We start from the raw sequence: 16,655 nt of genomic DNA on the forward strand, positions 1-16,655 counted from the left end.
GGATCCCACGAGTGGTTAAAAAAGTTCCAAGACTCCAAGATTATATATTCTCCAGTTCAGGCAGGAATGCTCAGTACTTTCCTCAAGGCGGGAGAGTTTCACAAAGGGTGTGAGGGACAGGGAGGCACCCTTCTATATCGCAGGCCTCTTAACACCTACTCTGTAGCCTGAGGAGTCAGGCTGCTCTGAGCAGAGGGTGTAAATAGTCTACTGATAACAGTTTCTGGGAAATGGCATGGAAGGCTATAGAATACACAGTTTTGGGTTACACCCATCCAGTGATGAACTGGTCTCAGCTGTCCTAACTAGGACAGGCATACAAAACTACTGCAAACAATTTACATTTTTACTTAGAGCAGATCATTAATCTGTGGTGTTTTGAAAAAAGTGATTGCAAATTATACGGCCATTAAGTAAACGTTTGATGGGGAGCCAGGCATGCATCTCTGAAAACAGCAGCAACAGTAATAGTGTCTTGTGGAGCAGAACTTCACACAAAATTAATCTCTAGGTTTGACCAAGTGACCCATCTAGGGGATGAGGGAAAGGCTGTAGATGTAGTCTACCTGGGCCTTTGATACTCTCTCCCACAGCATTCTCCTGGAGAAACTGCCTGCTCATGGAGTGCACAGGTGCAGTTTGCTGGGTTAAAAAATGGCTGGATGGCTGGGCTGAGAGTGGTGGTGAATGGAGTAACTTCCAGCTGGTGGCTGGTCACTAGGGGTGTTCTCCAGGGCTCAGTGCTGGGCCAGCCCTGTTTAATATCTTTACCAATTATTTAGATGAGGGGATCAAGTCCCCCCTCAGTTTGCAGATGTCACCAAGTTGGATGAGAGCGTTCATCTGCTGGGGGGCAAGAAGGCTCTGCAGAGGGATCTGGATAGGCTGGATCCATGGGCTGAGAACTAGAGTTTGAGGTTCGAAAAAAGCAAAGTGCTGCGTCCTGCCTTTGCATCACAACAGCCCCAGGCAGCACTACAGGCTTGGGGAAGAGTGGCTGCAAGCTGCCCAGCAGAAAAGAACCTTCCAGTTGCCAGCTGGGTGAATGAGGCAGCAGTGTGCCCAGCTGGCCAAGGAGGCCAATCGCGTACTGGCTTTTATCAGAAATAGTGTGGTCAGCAGGACAGGACTAGGGAAGAGATGGTCCCTCTGTACTCAGTGTGTACTGTGAGGCTGCACCTCGAATCCTATGTTTGGTACTGGGCCCCTCACTTCAGGAAGGACATTGGGGTGCTGGAGCTTGTACAGAGAAAGGCAAGGGAGCTGGGAAAGGATCTGGAGCACATGTCCTATGAGCAGTGGCTGAGGGAGCTGGAGTTTTTTAGAGTGGAGAAAACAAGGCTCAGTGGTGACCTAATCACTCTCTCTACAACTACCTAAAAGTAGGGTGTAACTTGCTCTACTCCCAGGCAAGTAGCAACAGGACAAAAGGACATAGCCTCAAGCTGTGCCAGAGGAAGTTCAGGCTGGAACATCAGGAAGGATTTTTTCACTGAAAGGGTAGTTAAGCATTGGAACCAGCTTCCCAGGGAGGTGGTGGACTCACTATCCCAGGAAGTGTTCAGTAAATGACTGGAGATGGAACTTAGTGCTAGGGTTTAGTTGGCATGGTAGTGTTTGGTCAAAGGTTGGACCTGGAGGTCTTTTCCAACGTCAATGATTCTATGATTTGTAGAGCATTTGGTCATAGGAATATACTTTTAATGGAACAACCTAAGCACTTAGGAAAGAATTAAAAAATATATGCCAATCTACACTCTATGTGGAAAGACAAGGACATTAGAGCTTTCATAAGATAAAAAGGCAGCTTACATTTTTACATAAATCACGTTGCATTCATTTAGTATTACTGACAAGGCCATACAAGCAACGAATTAAGTGACATTTTGCAGAGACACAAGTTTTCAGACAAGAACGGGCTTCTCACTCCCAACAGCATGTTTATAATCTGTTAAAAAACATTTACTACAAAGTAAGCAATACAGTATGACTTCCAGGATCAGACATACAGCTAAATAATCACAAGTAATTTCAAGAGTTAATAGTTATCTCCCCTGGGAGCAGGAAAGGGATGTAAAGCATTAGAACAGACTGACCATGGAAGAGGTGGAGCCACCATCTCTGGAAGTGTTCAAAAACATGTGGATATGGCACTTGAGGACACGGTGTAATGATAAGCAGAGCAGTGGTGCTAAAGTAGTTGATAGCTGGACTTGAAGTATTTTTCCAGCTTTAATAATTCTCTGATTCTAGGATAAAAGCAAGGAGTATAAGAAAAAGCTCTGCAAAATAATTTAATAGGTTGCAGCATATAAGCATTTTTAGATCCTATCCTGTTCCTTTCAAATTATCAACTGGCTAATCATTGTTTCCTATTAAAACTTAACCTTTCCTATTAAAACAAGGTAGTTAAACCTACCTTGCCTGTTGCTATACTTCCATGTACTCAACATATCCAGTCAGTTCCAGATAATGAATAATGCTAACAGCTCTCCTTAACTCTGAAAACCAATCACACCTTCATGTGGGAGCCAGCACTTGTCTACATACACACTGGAGAATTTGGTTTTGGCTCTTTATCTCTAGATTTCTCATTCCTTGCTAACCATTAGAACTTGGTACTTCTCCAGCATTGGCTCTGTTCTTTTTCACCTTTGAGATATTTTGTACTCTATTACAGGTGTATTTCAATGCATACAAAAGCATTTCAGTTCAACTCCATATCTGTGGTTCATTCAGCTACTTTTCTTTTGTAATGCTGAAAATGAGATAACCTACCAATATTCTTCATACAGAATTCAGAATGTATAGGTTTGTATCCTGATGGATAATGTTCATCTAAGTGTTGTGGAGAGTGGAGGTCAGAAAGAGTGGGTTTTTCAGGGCAGGAAGGGGACAGGTTTCTAAAGTGATGCACTGTGTTTCACAGGTTCATACCAAGTCAGCCCCTTTTTTTTCCATATGCCCAGTGACAATCACATTTAATGTATATGTGTAGGATGTTAACAAACCCACTATGACCCAGCCAAACTCGAGTGAATCTCATCTGTTTCAGCTAAACAAGAATGTCAGTCCTCACAGCGTAAAAAGAAAAAAAAAAAATTATGTGTATCATTTTTAGCCTATCTGAAGGTTACCTTCTTTCTATTTAGGAAAGTATTTGCTTACTGTGAGGCAGCTCCCTTTTCCTTATCTCTCTGCACCAATTGCTTCCATTAACAAGGAGATCCAAAGCAATGATAAGTTCCTGAAAAATCAGTCATACTTTAAGCAAGGCAAAAGATAAAGAATAATTTTCAGAAATGACTATGAAATACCTTCTTCTTGGGGGAAAGCTGTAAAGATATCTTGCAGCAGATGACCATTTCCACAATGGACTTCTTGAGGGAGAGGAGGGTTCTTGAGGGAGAGGAGGGTTCTCTGTGTTATTCATAAAATGATAAACAAATGATGTAATTTTGTACAAACAGGTCAATAAGTAATTCTACATGCTTCAGATTTCTTGATCTTTAGAGTAAACTAGGGAAACTTATCTCTTAAATCTGCTTCCATCTAGCATGCTTTAAGAACAGCATCCAGAGTATGAGGAGACTACATTATTAATAGAACTTACTCATAAATCATGTTTTTTCATTTGATTTAATTGACCTTTGTGCAAACAGTACTTCAAAGGCTGCAAAAGCCTTTTTGCTTATGTCAGTCAAAATTCCTTTTACAGAATTTTTTGTTTTTAAGACACAGTAGAGGACAAGTTTGCTCATTTCTTCTCTTAAGTATTCTTTAAAAATTCATAATGCTTTAGTATGAGTTTCTGCAGTGTAAAAATAGGCATCCTGTATTACAAACTCATACAAAATACATCACTAGCTTCAACCTAATGTAATATCATTCTGGAAAGACAAAAATAGCAGGCAGTCAACTGACTATACCCTAAACTGGTACATGGTTAGCTGAAGTATTCTTAAACAAAGCAGCCTATTTAAGTCAAATACATGATGGCATGTTCTTACTGTATTACAGGAATAAAGGTACTCCATAAGTAATACTGAAGCAAGTTCCTTATAATTCTTAACCTACTCCCACTTCAACAAGAAGGAAGCAAAAAACATGTTTTGGTCACACTACAAAGAATCATCTGGAGGTTGCTCTTCTTCTCTGTTTTGCTTAATGTTGAGAACTACTTTGTGGAGCTTACACATATGTGCTTGACTAAGAAAACAAGAGATACTTTTGTAATAAACTCCAAGGTATTTTAAATACTAGTGACTTTTGTAAACCATCCCCACAAAAAAAAAAATTGTGTGTGTAATCTAAAAATAACTAAAAAGAGATTTTATTTTTCTGGATGTTCCCATGCACCTATCACATGTGCCAGAAGTTAGATCAGTCCTTCACAGAATTCTGTCAGTGTGCTTTATTGTATCATTTCAGGTTGAAGTGCTTTGATATCCTCAAAGCAAAGCATCTCCACTTAGGGGTTACTGCAGTGAGCATGTGTTAACTTTTTTAACGGCCATAGTCCTTTCACACAGATATAAACAAGCTGCTGTTCATGTTTGATGCCTGGTATTTTTGCCAAGAGAAGTGGTAATTCCTTACATTTATTTACAATGGATCCATCGCCATGATGACTTCATAAAAATCAGCTTATAATTGCAACCACTTAGTCTGCACAGAACCACAAATAGATAATTTTTAATGGAAGCATCTGTAACAAACTTCAAACAAACTACTTTTTCAGAAAGTAATTTTTTTAAAATATTGGGGTTTTTAAAAAAAATTTCATCGTTAAATGATTATTAGAGATTATATGGACTACAGCCCTTCTCTCTTGAAATTAAAAATGGAATTCACCAAAAAAATCAACTATCTTTCTACAGAAGAGAGTGCCGGTCAAGGTATCACTGTCTGCTCTATTAAAGACAGCTAGCTTTCATTTACAAATGTTTTAACCACTATCAGGTTTAATAATAATGATCTGTTCTTTGCTACCATAACATTAGGATCATTACAAGATGTCTGTTGCATATCACCCCTTGAATTACTTATGAGTGCAACGGTGAACCACCAGACATTTCAACAGCCATCGAGCTGAGGACATTTCTTTCAGATAAAAGTAGGTGCTGTCATTGGTTTAAGAGAAGCTCTCACTAAGATTTCTGCTCATGCTTTCCACCAAGGACAAATGTTCTGTACTTCATGCATGTTGAATAGAAAGGGTGATGGATAAAGTTAGTTTTTATTTTAAAATCTAACTCCTTTTGCAAAACCTTGGAAATAAAATCTACTTAAGGCAGCCCGTACTTGGTGAGTAAAGCTGCTTTTACATTGGTGATCTTGGCCAGAAACTCTGTAAGCATTCAGTCTATGTTCTAAAACCGCAGTTCCCTAAAACATCATCTCACGTCATCTGGCTTCCCTCCCAACAAGAGATAAACAGCGCATCTCGGTAAACCCTACAGAAAACACACAGGTAACCTGTAGCAGAGAACGTAAGGGAGAGGGTAAAAGGAAAGAGAGGGAACGTCTGACATAGGAAAAAAACCAACCAACCAACCCCAAAAAAAACCCCCAAAACGCTTCGAGTCTGCTTCCAGTTCAGCAAACTGCCGGAACGAGACCCGCGCCGGCCGCTCCGCCCCGACCTCGCCCCGACCCCCCGCGCCCTGACCCGCACTGGGCGGGCATCGGCCGGCACCGGAGCCCGGCCTGGACTGGGCACCGCAGGGGCGGTGCCGCGCCCCCGTCGGCAGCGGCTCACAGAAACATAGAACGGGTAAAGTTGGAAGGAACCGTTATAGGTAAATGAAACTTAGGCTGAAATATAGCAGAAAAAAAAATTATTAAAGATTTATATAAAATGCAAATAAGCAAAACAGCGCGCTGGGCTGCCGGGAAGACATCTGCTCCACTCACGGCCAGCAAGCACAGTGGGCAAAACCAGTAACCTTTATACCCTTATTAATTTCCCTCTCATAGTCACTTGTTATCCCTCTATTGGATCTGAGTTTGCAGGTCTGGTTCTGGTTGGTTCTTTTGCAGGCCTGCTTCAGTTGCCAGGGACTTTCCTACCCATAGTTTTAATTAGTTCTTCGTCCTTGGGGCCTAGTGTGTGGGTCTCTCCAGATGTTCATCCTGGATCCTCTTTATCATCCTCGTACTTGACCCTTTGATCCTTGTCCTTCCCTTCATTACTTTAGACGTACACTTTTAGACAATATACTTTTAGAAAAACAAGATACAAAGACTTATTCAGCAACGCATAATAATTTGTCTTGTCAGCTTAAGAACTGCAAGCTGCAGGACTATCAGCCTATAATACTGACAGGTTAATTACCCATTCTGCAACTTACAGTCCTCCGGCCTTGACAGAACATTGATTACAATAATATATATATATAGAAATATAACATGCAATATCACTGAATGAGTAAATTACTTTACTACTACTAATTTGATGAGTAAATTATCTTACTACTACTAATCTATTACAGAACCACCGTGGGTCATCTGGTCCAACCTCCCTGCTCAAGCAGGGTCATTCCAGAGCACGACACAGGATTGCGTCCAGACGGTTCTTGGACATCTCCAGCGACGGAGACTCCACAACCTCTCTGGGTAATCTGTTCAGTGCTCAGTCACCTGCACAGGAGGGAAGTTCTTCCTCGTGTCTAGGTGAAACTTCTTGTGCATCAGTTGCTGCCCGTTGCCTCTTGTCCTGTTGCCTGGCACCACCGAACAAAACCTAGCTCCATCCTCTTGTCCCTCCCCCTTTAGATATTTATACAGAGTTCGCAACAGACCCGGAGACTGAAGCCCCGCACTCGCTGAGCGGCTGAGCAACAGCACTCGCCCCCTGGCGGCCTCCGCACGCCCTCAGGCCCCTTACCAGCCCTCCTCCCGCCGCCTCCCGCACCACCGCGGCCTCAGGGAGCCCGGGCCGACACCGAACGGGGTGGAGCCGCCACTGCTCCCCCCACCCCGCGGCCCGCGGTGCGCCGCGGCCGCAGCAGGCGCTGATCATCGGGGCGCCGGCCGCTCTTGCCCCGCCCGCCGCCCACGTCTGCGGCTGCGCAGGGCGCTGGGGCCTGGCCGCGGGGGGTGGTGGCGGCGACCGTGGGTCTGCGCGTGTGCGGCGGCCCAGGCGGGCGGCCCAGGCAGGCGCGTCCGGCTGCCGGCGGAACGGCACACGGCGGGTGAGGCCCGGGGAGGGTGCGGGGTGGGGGGCACAGGCAGAGCCAGACTCGCGGAGGGACGGAGGGAGGGAGTCAGTCCGCGGCGGCGGTGCCGGTGTCCCGGGGCGGGCGGCGCGCTGGCCCTTCCCCTGCGGCCGGGCAGAGGAGCCGTGCGGCCGGGCGGCAGTTCCCGGTGCCCCCGGTGAGCTGCGCGGTGCTGGCAGCGGCCAGAGTTCGGAGGACCTACGGGAAGAGGAGAGCCCAGGAGGCCTAAATATCCCGAAATCCAGGCGGGAATTTAATTTAACTTATTTTAATTGTTTTCCTACGTATTTCCTCATCCCAGCCTGCTGAGTCTGGCGGTCCCTGCGGTCTCTTGAGAACTGATGCCATCCTGACGCCCCTGGCGGGGAGCTGGGGCGAGGGGACCCCTGGGCTGGTGTTCAAAGGCCTTTCGATGCCCCCGCTCCCCATCTGTTTGTGTTAATTCCCCATGCCCGGGCGGTCTCCTGCCACGGAGGCCTTTGTTCAAAGCTTCCGTGGCGGCTGTGATTAAGCTGTTCAGAGCTTGCCTTGCTCCCAGTTGTCTCTTGCGAGACACATGAGGTGAGTTCAGCGTTGCTGGTGTCTCACAGGCAGGCTGATCGGGAAAGCATGAAATTCCTCGGGGCTACCCCGCGTGCTGGGAGGTTGAGAAAGCACAAAACTAGTTCGAAATAACTGATCGGCAGACTTTAAGACATATGTTCCACTCTGAAGTTGCTTAACATTCGTGCCGTAATTTTGATACTGCTTTCTGCTGAAGAAATCAGAGGAAATAAACCCTCTTTCACAAATTCGTTTGAATACACTTCATATGAATAACACTTGCTTGTGATCAGTTTTACAGTTCCCTCTTTTTAATTCGTTTTACAGAACAGTAGGAGGATGTATAGTTTAATAGCATAAAAGAACAAAAAAATCCCTGTGATATCTGCATCTGTTGTAAGGGAGGACTTCTTTATGCTTCCCATTTTATTTCTAATTTGACAGTACACTATGTGGCTCTGTACAGCTGATGTTTTGGTGTCCTTAGGTTTTGACGTTTCACAGCCCACAAGCTAGTTGTAGAGAAATGATGAATAAGAAAATGATTTTTTTAAATATTCTTTTATTAATAAGGTTGGATTTGTTGGTTTTATGTGACAGTAGCTGTTTAAATAAAATCAAGTTAGTAAGTATCTCTTTCTCACCCAATTCTTGAAAGGAAAAAAGATATTCCCATGAAGCACTTTCTCTAATTTGTGCAAATGTATGGTGTCTCTGGTAGGGATTTAAAGGTGCAGCATCATGGTTATGAAAGCTTCAGTAGAAGATGATGATTCAGGATGGGAACTCGGTATGCCTGACAAGATGGAAAAGAGTAATACAAGCTGGATAGATATAACCCAGGATTTTGAAGAAGCTTGTAGAGGTGAGTTGTATTCCTTATGTTCTCGGAAAACTTGGAATCCTTTGGAGTACCAGGCATAGTGATTTGAGGTCTTCTAGTCTATAGTTTGACCCAGATTCAAGCCTCAGATGAATGAGCTACATTGGTTCTGTGTTAACTGTGAGGATAGAAATGCCAGAACCACCCCACCTTGCTCCTTTTTCTAGATTACATAAATATCTTTTTAATTCACTTTTTGTCTTACACATTTTCTCACCTGCTTTTTTTCCTTTGCAAAGATTTCTTCTTGTCTCTTCTGCCAAGTGGAAGTATCATTCATGCATGCAGAATCAAGACTTTTTTCTTTCCTGTATATTTTTGGATCTGTAGGGTCCAAGAATTCATTTAATTCATCTTGTCATCTCTGAAGCAAGGCTGAGTTTCTGAGATGATGTAGTGCATCCCAGTAACAGGGAAGTAGTTGCTTGCATTTAAACAGTGCCTTTATTGTTATTAGATGCTACTGCTAGTTTACAGTTCTTCAACTGATTTTATGATGACATTAGTGAAAAATAAATATAAAACTGCAGCTTACTTCATGCATTGTTACATGATGATAAACACAATTTCTGTATGCCATCAGATAATTTCTGTATATTACTTATATCTGTATACTTATCAAATGTATCTAAAGACTTCTTTAAAAGTAATGAGGAAAAGCAAGCCTTTCAGTAATCTCCCCTGGAAAAGATTAAGACACCTGCACAAAGGAGCACAGGAAACAGCTCATGCTGCTATTTCATAGAATAATCGTTATAGAATGATTTGGGTTGGAAGGGACCATCTTGTTACAAATCCCCTGCCATGAACAGGAGTATTGCCTACCAGAACATGTTGTTCAAAGCTTCATTCAGCCTCATCTTAAATGCTTGCAGGGCTGGGGCATTCACAACTCTTCTGGGCAACCTGTTCCAATACCTCACCACTCTCACAGTGAAGAATTTCTTCAAATATCTAAAACTCTTTAAGAGCATTCCTCCTTGTCCTATCACTGCATGCCCTTGTAAAAAGTCCCTTCAGCTCTCTTGTAGCCCTCTTTCAGGTACTGTAAAGCTGTTAGAACGTCTCCCTGGAGCTGTCTTTGCTCCAGGCTGAGCAGCCCCAGTTCTTTCAGCCTGTCTTCACAGGAAAGGTGCTCCAGCCCTCAAGTAATTTTTGTTATTCTCATCTGAAGTCACTCAACAGGTCCCTGGTGTTCTGTGCTGGGGACCCCAGACCTAGACGCAGCATTCCAGGTGAGGTCTCACAAGAGCAGAGCAGAGAGACAGAATCATTTCCCTCTACCTGCTGGCCATGCTGCTTTTGATGCAGCCCAGGATATCGGATTTCTGGACTGCAACTGCACAGGGTGTTTAGTAATTCTAAACCCTCTTTTAACTATTAGAATAACAGAGAGAAATGAGGGTAGACTCTGAACCACTGGGTTTCTTATAGTCTTTCAATCTTGAAAGTGCTTTGTAAGTAGAAGCAAATGAGGGTCGAATAGAAATGTCTGATCTGCTTCCCAAACCTTGTTTCTTAGCATCAGAGGGTTTGGTGAGTGACAAGACTATGCTGGAAAAGTTATGCTAGCAGGATGATTGTAACTGTTTATTCTGTCCTGTTCCTTTATAGAACTGAAGTTAGGAGAACTGCTTCATGACAAGCTGTAAGTATGCATGGGGGATAGTTTTCATTTTTAGGTAGGATCAGTTCAAGTATGTTAATATTTCCTGATAACTAATCTTTTTTAAACTTCAAATATTTGAAGTATTCAGAGTATCATTTATCCTCATTAGTATGTATAAGCTGCACATGTATGAATGCTGAACAATTCTCATGGTGTAGGTATAACATGACATTTTCAATGAATCAATATATTTTAGAAGTTCATTGCACATCTTATGATCAGTGGTGATGACACTACTGAACCTACTGAACTATTTTATGTGGACGTGCTTTTATAAAAAAATGCCAGAAAGACTTTAATACTTTTAATTTGGTTGCCTTAGATGTCATTATCAAGTTTAGTATGAACAATCCGTATGCTTTAATGTAACTTAAATGACATGCTAAAACAGAAAGTGAGAACTCTACAGATTGAGAAAAATTATATTTCAAAAAAAAGCATGTGCGAAAGGCTTGCTGAATTCATTAAAGAAAAGATTAAATTGTTTAGCCACACAAATCTATTCACTTGCATAAAGCAAAAAGTGCTTATTTAGACTAATAGCTCAGAAAACAGAAGCACACTATTAAATCAAAATGTGTTCAAAAATATGTGCAAGGATATCACCATGCTCTGTAGAATTAAAGCACATTTTCAGTTTTAATTTTATACATAAGAGCATTTCAGAGCAAATTCACTTCTCAGAATTTAAGTGTGCCACATGCAATAACCTTTTTATATTATAAAGACTGGTGCAGCAGTTCTGATAAATGTCATACGTACCAGAAGCGAGACACTGTACCCCTTCTTCTATAGTTGTCTTTATTTGATGTGGTTCTTCTGCAAGCTTCTATGCCCTGACTGCAAGTTCACTATACTGCTGAATATGCTAGCCTGTGTCAGATATATATTGGCAATAGTTTGTGGCGGACGTATCTTATTTGGTTTTTTGGATGTGGTGTAATAAAGAACAGCTTGTTCAGTTAATACTAGTTTTATTATGTTAGGTGATCTTTAAAAAGGTGCTGTCATTATGAGGTATATAGAAACAAGTGTGCATAGATGTAAGTATAAGTATGGCCAGTCTTTGCGAATGAAGATTTGGGAAAGGTCTTTACCCTTCGAGCCTGTGCAGTGGATTTTTTAGGTGAGACACAGTGTGCGCTGAGCTGAGCCCACCCTTTAATCCTAAGGTTCATCTGCCGGGGCCGAGCGAGCTTGGACAGTGGCAGTGAGGTCCTCAGGACGTAGGTTTGTTTAGAGTGACCTTCTCTTAGATGGATGGCCTTACAGGGCTGACGAGCTCCATCTGCCCGGGGGACTACCCTGACCGGGAATCGAACCCAGGCCATAGCGGTGAGAGCGCCGCATCCTAACCACTAGACCACGAGGGGTCCCCTGCATAGCTGCAGTAGTGGGATATTTAGCTCAGGAGTGGTTTTCAGCTTTAAAGAAAGGCAAATAGTTTTCTTCTACTTTCATCCATCTGTTTTCCTACTGACTTGTTGAGAGATCCTCAATCTGTAATGATCTGAAAACCATGATCTCTGAAGATCAGTACTAAAGTTCACATACCTTGTTGTCTGTGGTCAGAATCTAGTGTACTCAGTTTGTCATCATATGCTTTTACATTAGTTTTTGAAGACTGTTTTGTATAAAACAGTTACATTCAGCATGTTTTTTTTCAATCTGTGTTCTTAGTTTTGGTCTCTTTGAAGCCATGTCTGCCATTGAAATGATGGATCCCAAGATGGATGCTGGTATGATTGGAAACCAAGTTAACAGAAAGGTTCTTAACTTTGAGCAAGCTATTAAGGTTCGTGTGAATTTCCTAGTTTTGTCTACCCTGTCTGTGAAAATATGATACAGTTTTATCAAATTATAGTTAAGCACAATTCAGCATAATGTTTTCAATCTTTACTTGTTTTTTTATTTTAATTTTGGGTAATAAAAAAAATAGAGTAAGAAATAGCTTGTGATGTTTGCTTTTTCTTTTTTTAATTTTGTTTCCTGCATTATCATGATGCTACCTCTTCAGTGAAAAGTACTGTGAAATTGTTGTGTATTGATACCTCAAGTAAATATATTTTAGAAATGGTTTTGCAAGTCACCCTGTGCATTCCCAAAATGTGTCTTTTATGTGAAGATGTATTTGTTAGCCCCTATTTAGCTGAATGGAAGCCAGCTTCCTTACAAAAGTCTATTATCAGTTTATTATCATTGAACACAAGCTGGGTAATTTGACAACATTGACAGTAATGATTAACTTTTGATTTATGGTCAGGATAAATTGGTTTAGGGCAGATTGAAAGACTTTCTGTTATTTTGGAAAAAAAATGCACTCAAAGGCAAAAGTATTTTTTATGGTGGACTTTGTTTCAAAGGGACTGAGAACTTAGAATGTATGCAGGATTGTATGCATTGGACAAATAAAATGATCAGAGTACAACTGCAGTCTTTTTGGTCCTGACAGTAAAACTGTACAAGTGTTTGCAGTTTAAAAGACAAAGAATTGGTCCTGCATATTATCCCTTGTTCAATCTTTATTATGATTATACATACTATTTTGCGATTTTAGTGTTGACAGTTAACTGGTTTTAAACTTCTGTTGTCTACTTATAGCATTCTCTTTGAGTAGCTTTATGTTTGTTCAGTGTTTAACACAATGATAGGAAGGCAAAGTTTTTCAGAATTTGAGACATTGTGAAGCTGATCAATAAAGCTAGTGGCATACAATTACTCTGAAATCTTAAGAAAATTTTAATTTTTGGCTGTACAAATAAGTTGTATTTTGCCTATATGCTTCCATAGTGTTTAGGGTTTTTTCCTTGTTTTTTAAGGATGGCACCATTAAAATAAAGGATCTCACTTCACCTGAGCTGGTAGGAATAATGGATACGTGTTTTTGTTGTTTGGTAAGCATTTCTCTTTTCTTCAAATTAGGTGGTTAGGCTTAGAAAATATATGCATTTTATTTTAATTTCCACTTAGTTATTTGCATTGGCTATTATAAAAGGCATAATATTGATTTCTTGTTGTTTTACTATAGGAAATATGAATAATTTTGAATGATTTAAAAAAGGTTTTATAGTTTCTTGTTTTATGAATGTGTGTTATCCAATTGCCTGCTGTGTTTTGGTGTTTGACTGTGTTGGAAGCCGAGTGTGCAGTAACTTGTAGCACTTTGTTGCTCCTTTCCGTACAGCCATAATTGGCTGAGCTTACAGCAGCATTTTGGAGAAAGAAAATAAATCCATTTAGAAAAAACAAGTAACGTATCACTTACTTGCTAGTTGTGAATTTTTTTCCCTAGGTATGTGTTTTAATTACCTCAGTAAATGATACTAATTTTCAGTTACTCTTTAAAATTATATCCATAACATTACTTTGTTTTTTAAAACATTTCAAATCAGTTTAGTCCAAAACACATCTAAGGATGACTGTACATCTGATACGGTGTAATGTAATTTGTCTTCTGCCCCTAGCCCCCAAAAGGCACTTTTTTTGAAAAGGGACAGTGATCATATTAAAAATATGGTCCTACTTTAGAAATTTAAATTTAAATTTAGATTACGGAAGCTTTCCCTGTAGCTTAAAGCAATGTGAAAGTAGAGAGGGGGGATTGTGAAAGAAGCTCTAAGTCACAGAAGAGAAAGAACATGCAGAATATTAGTGAGTTGTTTCATAGCCACTTGCATTTCTTCATTCAGTATTTGTATGGAAAAAGCTTGTAAATCTGATGGTCTCTTAACTTAATGTCATGTCTAGATTGCAGAGATTAGACCTGAACTTTATAGAAGAGGTTTATCGAACACTAGAATTTTAGGCTTGTTATAGGCTTTAGTAACTTATTATCTGCCACAGCCATCAGATGGATAAAGGTTGAAACACCTTCACTTTACCCTTTTTTGGTAGATGGAAAGTTGCCATAGTAAGGAGTTCTTTAATGAGTCTTTGAAGCATAGTAAGATGGAAAAAGAATGGATCTGTAAAAATGAGGACTTGACTGTCATGAGTAAAACACCTAATTTTCTTTTCTCTAGATAACATGGTTAGAAGGACATTCCTTGGCACAGACAGTATTCACTTGCCTTTATATTCATAATCCAGACTTCATAGAAGATCCTGCTATGAAGGCTTTTGCTCTTGGGATCCTAAAAATCTGTGATATTGCCAGAGAAAAGGTTAACAAAGCAGCTGTTTTTGAGGAGGTATGTGTTTTAGTATCTCCTATGGTTAAGTATATAAACAGTCTGGTAGGATGTCACTTGATGAAAATATGAAAGGCATATTGGTATTAAGGATTTATGCAGAAAATAGTTACCTCAAGCTGGATATGGGCAAGAAAGTCACCCAAGCCATTGAGTATATTCAGTTGCCTAGAATAAAACTGGACATTTATACTTGACATAGTTAAACAAAAACACACCCTGTGCACACACTCACGCATCCTCCCAAAAAAGAAAAACCAGCAAAAGACCCAAAACCCAAGAGGAAGACAACCTACCAAAACCCAAAACAAACAAAAAGACAATCCCAAATCCTAACCTGATAATGTAGCTACAATTTTTTATATTTCACTACGTATTTTCCTTGATTATTTTTTTTCAGGAAGATTTTCAGTCAATGACTTATGGATTTAAAATGGCCAACAGTGTGACAGATCTTAGAGTTACAGGTACAGTTTGTGCTTTCTGCGTATCTGTCCATCAGTTGCTTTCTCTTTTGAGCATCTGGTTACTTTCAGCCACACCTGATGAATTGGTATGAGTCTCAGCTGTTAAGTTTTTCTGTTAGTCATGTGGAAATTGCTGACTAGGTAAAAAGAGATCAAATTATTTTTCCTTGAAGAAAAGTTTCAGCTGTCTAATTGTTATGAGAAAAAGAAGTGCTTTTAGATACAAAGTGGCTGGGCATGAGCTCATCATGAGATGGATACACGTGACTGTAAAGTGCACTGCTTGAATTCTGCTTTTTTGCCTTACAATGTGTTGTCTTCAAAACAGGTTGCTTTAGAATAAAGTGCAATCTAGTAGTTCTACAACTATAAATACGTATGTTATTAGGTACTTAAGTATGTATTTTAGTCTTTTGATGCACCTTTTTTCATACCTACATTAGTTTGCTATTGATTTATTTTTGAGAAATTTGTGAACACTTTAGCTTTGAATCAGTTGGTCTGTACTTTGATTTTTCAGTTGTTGCATGACATCCCTACCCATCCCTACAAGAATATTTTATGTCTAGTCTCTGGCTAATGTAAAGCACTCCTAAACTTGACTTTCCCCTCAAAATTTTTTTCCTCTGAGTGATGTAGGTGTGCCTGGGAGTGCTTCTCAGCTTTTAATTCTTCTGTGACTTTTTCCAGGTATGCTGAAAGATGTAGAAGAGGACATGCAAAGACGAGTGAAGGTATTGTTTTCACATTCGCCTTGTCAATTATATTTCAAGTGTACTTAACATAGGTTTGGGAGAGGGAGTTGGATTATGAAGAATGCAGGAAGTTTGTGTCATTAAATGGTGGGGTTTTTGAAGAACTGCCATAATAGTTTGCGTAACATGCTTTTAGTTTGACTTTTAGCTAAAGATGGTGAAGTCTTCAGACTTTTCTGTACTCTTTAGTAGTTGCTTCACTAGTAGAAGGTGGAATCATGATGTAGAAGATAACACTGGGCTGGGGCACAGAAAGGATGAATGTAACTTCTGGTTTCTAGGCAGATATATTATGTAATGTTAAAGAAGTTATGTAATTTTCCTTTACCACAGTTTACACTATAAAATGTTCATGCACTTTCTTTGCTTATTTGCAGAGTTTACTGAGATACATCTCATTACTGTAGGAGAGTCATTCAAATACCTGGACTATACATTAAGGAATTTTGAACTTGAGAACTGATTTTTGGCTTATTTAACAGATGGACATTCTGGAGAGGGTAAAGGGATTTTATCATTAGGTTGCCTTTGCAATTCTTGATAAATTATTTGAAATTTCTTTACCTTCTAGAGCACTCGAAGTCGACAAGGAGAAGAGAGAGATCCAGAAGTTGAACTTGAAGTAATTAATTGTTTGCTTTTTTCCCTGGATTTATTGGATGTAAATGGGAGATCTAAATGTGATATAACCACACCCCTGCATATAAAAAGCAGCCTGGGGAGTGTGATCAACTAGTAACATGTGGAAGAGCTGGCAAACAGAGCAGGGCACATTAGCCAGGGCATGCTGAGGCAGTTTGTGTGACAGTTCATGCAGGGAGGGCAGGAGTCCTCTGGGCAGTTTTGAGTGCCACAATATAAAAAGGTTATAAAGCTCTTAGAAAGCATCCAAAGGAGGGCAGTGAAGATGGTGAAGGGCCTTGAGGGG

The 16,655-nt window shown here is 40.5% G+C and overlaps 1 protein-coding gene and 1 long non-coding RNA gene across 5 annotated transcripts in view; one reads left to right on the top strand and one right to left on the bottom strand.

The window, feature by feature from the left end:
- LOC116781224 overlaps positions 1 to 16,655 on the bottom strand; it is a 25,533-nt gene continuing 8,878 nt past the window's right edge. Inside the window, exons 2-3 of the long non-coding RNA XR_004354818.1 lie at positions 10,809 to 10,814; positions 1 to 327 (exon numbers count right to left, since the gene is read on the bottom strand). This is a non-coding gene — a long non-coding RNA (uncharacterized LOC116781224). The remainder of the gene's footprint in view (positions 328 to 10,808; positions 10,815 to 16,655) is intronic.
- Positions 7,069 to 16,655, top strand: part of NAA35 (N-alpha-acetyltransferase 35, NatC auxiliary subunit) — a 24,279-nt gene continuing 14,692 nt past the window's right edge. Inside the window, exons 1-9 of one of the 4 annotated variants that reach the window (XM_032676897.1) lie at positions 7,069 to 7,196; positions 8,485 to 8,628; positions 10,261 to 10,294; positions 11,996 to 12,110; positions 13,135 to 13,209; positions 14,338 to 14,505; positions 14,906 to 14,972; positions 15,663 to 15,706; positions 16,299 to 16,349. In XM_032676897.1, the coding sequence (XP_032532788.1) occupies positions 8,505 to 8,628; positions 10,261 to 10,294; positions 11,996 to 12,110; positions 13,135 to 13,209; positions 14,338 to 14,505; positions 14,906 to 14,972; positions 15,663 to 15,706; positions 16,299 to 16,349 (678 nt within the window). In that variant the 5' untranslated portion in view covers positions 7,069 to 7,196; positions 8,485 to 8,504. Of the gene's footprint in view, positions 7,197 to 7,307; positions 7,378 to 7,405; positions 7,782 to 8,484; positions 8,629 to 10,260; positions 10,295 to 11,995; positions 12,111 to 13,134; positions 13,210 to 14,337; positions 14,506 to 14,905; positions 14,973 to 15,662; positions 15,707 to 16,298; positions 16,350 to 16,655 lie in introns of those variants that run through there. The other 3 variants (XM_032676894.1, XM_032676896.1, XM_032676895.1) reach the window with 3 other exon arrangements.

This window comes from Chiroxiphia lanceolata, chromosome Z, assembly GCF_009829145.1.
Source record: "Chiroxiphia lanceolata isolate bChiLan1 chromosome Z, bChiLan1.pri, whole genome shotgun sequence".
Taxonomy (NCBI): Eukaryota; Metazoa; Chordata; class Aves; order Passeriformes; family Pipridae; genus Chiroxiphia; species Chiroxiphia lanceolata.